The sequence below is a fragment of the Rhododendron vialii genome, chromosome 11a (genome assembly GCF_030253575.1).
Source record: "Rhododendron vialii isolate Sample 1 chromosome 11a, ASM3025357v1".
In the NCBI taxonomy this organism is placed as follows: domain Eukaryota; kingdom Viridiplantae; phylum Streptophyta; class Magnoliopsida; order Ericales; family Ericaceae; genus Rhododendron; species Rhododendron vialii.
Genome location: NC_080567.1, coordinates 36,102,989 through 36,104,917, shown reverse-complemented (window position 1 = coordinate 36,104,917; position 1,929 = coordinate 36,102,989). Strand labels below are relative to the sequence as shown.

The window sequence follows — 1,929 nt, the reverse complement described above, 5'->3', positions numbered from 1 at the left end:
TAATATGTGATCGAGCCAATTTTTTGCATACTTCTCCTGCAAAACAAGCTCTATGAAGTGAATATTTTTGATCAAATGGAGTAGAGAAAATGACGGTCCAGGACATATTTTGATAATTAATATCCTCCAAGAACATGTTAAGAACAATGGTTAAGACTAGAGCGGGCCCGACTCGGCGGGGGCCACGCGGTCCATTCATGGGGTCCACTATCTAGAACAGTCTCATCTTTCCAGATGGCCTAAACTCATCCACCCCATTGAGAATACCAAATAAAACCAACTCCCACTTCCTCATTGGCTCATTCTCTCTTCAGTTTTCTCCCCCCACAACAATGGCTTCACCCACACCCGAATTACTCTTCGATGTCCCCAACTTCATGCGGGTCTACAAAGACGGCACCGTGGAGAGATTTATCGGCACCGAAACCGTCCCCGCTTCCACCGATCCAACCACCGGCGTCCGATCGAAAGACGCCGTGATCGATCAAGAAACAGGGGTCTCTGCTCGAATCTACATCCCCAAAACAACCGCAAACCCGAATAACAAGAAGCTTCCCCTTTTCGTGTACTTCCACGGAGGCGGTTTCTGCATGGAAACCGCCGTCTCTCCCACGTACCACCACTATCTCAATTCACTTGCCGCGGAAGCTAATGTCGTTGTTGTCTCCGTCGACTACAGGAGGGCCCCCGAGCACCCTCTTCCCGCTGCCTACGACGATTCGTGGGCCTCGATCAAGTGGGCCGCTTCTCACTCCAAAGGAGGTGGTCCCGAGGGATGGCTAAATGAATGCGTTGATTTCGATCGTGTGTTTTTTGCAGGGGACAGCGCGGGGGCTAATATAGCTCATCACATGGGCATCCGGGTCGGGTCGGAAAACCCGGATGGTTTCAAGCTTGCTGGGATTGCTTTAATCCATCCGTATTTCGGAGGGGAGGAACCGATTGGTGGCGAACGCGATAACGCCGCTGGCAAAGCGATGGGTGACAAACTATGGCTCTTTGCTTGCCCGACATCAAGCGGGCTGGATGACCCGTTGTTCAACCCGGGAAAGGATCCGAATATTTCGAAGATGGGCTGTGGCAAGGTGTTGGTTTGTGTTGGTGAGAAAGATATGCTGAGGGATAGGGGATGGTATTACAAGGAGGAATTGGTGAAGAGTGGGTGGGGTGGGGTGGTGGAGGTTATGGAGGCTGAAGGGGAGAACCATGTGTTCCATTTGATTAATCCAACTTGTGACAACGCTGTGGCTATGCTCAAGAGATTGGCTGCTTTCTTGAACTGAGAGTACCAACTTAAGCCAAGTTCACGCGGCGATAATAACGGTAGGTGTTTGGGTAGTGTACCTCGACCAATCTCTGGAGACTAATCTTACCGTCTGGTAGCGGGAGACCTCCGGATCAGTCTGGAGGGTGTTTGTTTGTGTGTTTTAAGTATTTGGCCAATAATCCTTTGTCTAGGGTACCTTCGTTGCTGCTTTATCACCTGGTTTATGCAATATCTTGTTTACGTATTCAAATTAAGTTATTTACATGACATAGCAATTCAAAGCGAACGTGAGGTTTTATATGTTGGCACTTTGTCCGGTTGCAAAAGCTCATGGTATGGTTTGGTGATGCACAAATTTTTTATTTCATTTGTATATTTGGTTTTATGTTTGTTGGGAAAACAAAAATGTATGTTTCACCTACCCGTGGGTTGCCCCAGTGCTAAGTGCGAATCTGCGCCTGCAACATGGCAGCAAGAATGGAGCCAATATAGACACGGGGTCACATGCCCCCTGAATTTTGATCCATTTGAAAGGAGAGTATTATTATTATAACAAAAACAAAACAAACTCAGGGATCCCAGTTGATCAGATTACAAAGAGGGGGATGTAAGTACAAACTCAGGCCCCGTTTCAGGAAGATCCTTTAAAAAATAAGTACTTA

The 1,929-nt window shown here is 47.6% G+C and overlaps 1 protein-coding gene across 1 annotated transcript; it reads left to right on the top strand.

Moving 5' to 3' along the window:
- Positions 1 to 249: 249 nt before the first annotated feature.
- LOC131308373 (probable carboxylesterase 12) lies at positions 250 to 1,567 on the top strand. The gene has a single exon (XM_058335286.1). The coding sequence runs from the start codon at positions 333 to 335 to the stop codon at positions 1,281 to 1,283; it is 951 nt and encodes a 316-aa protein (XP_058191269.1). The 5' UTR covers positions 250 to 332; the 3' UTR covers positions 1,284 to 1,567.
- The last annotated feature ends 362 nt before the right edge of the window (positions 1,568 to 1,929 follow it).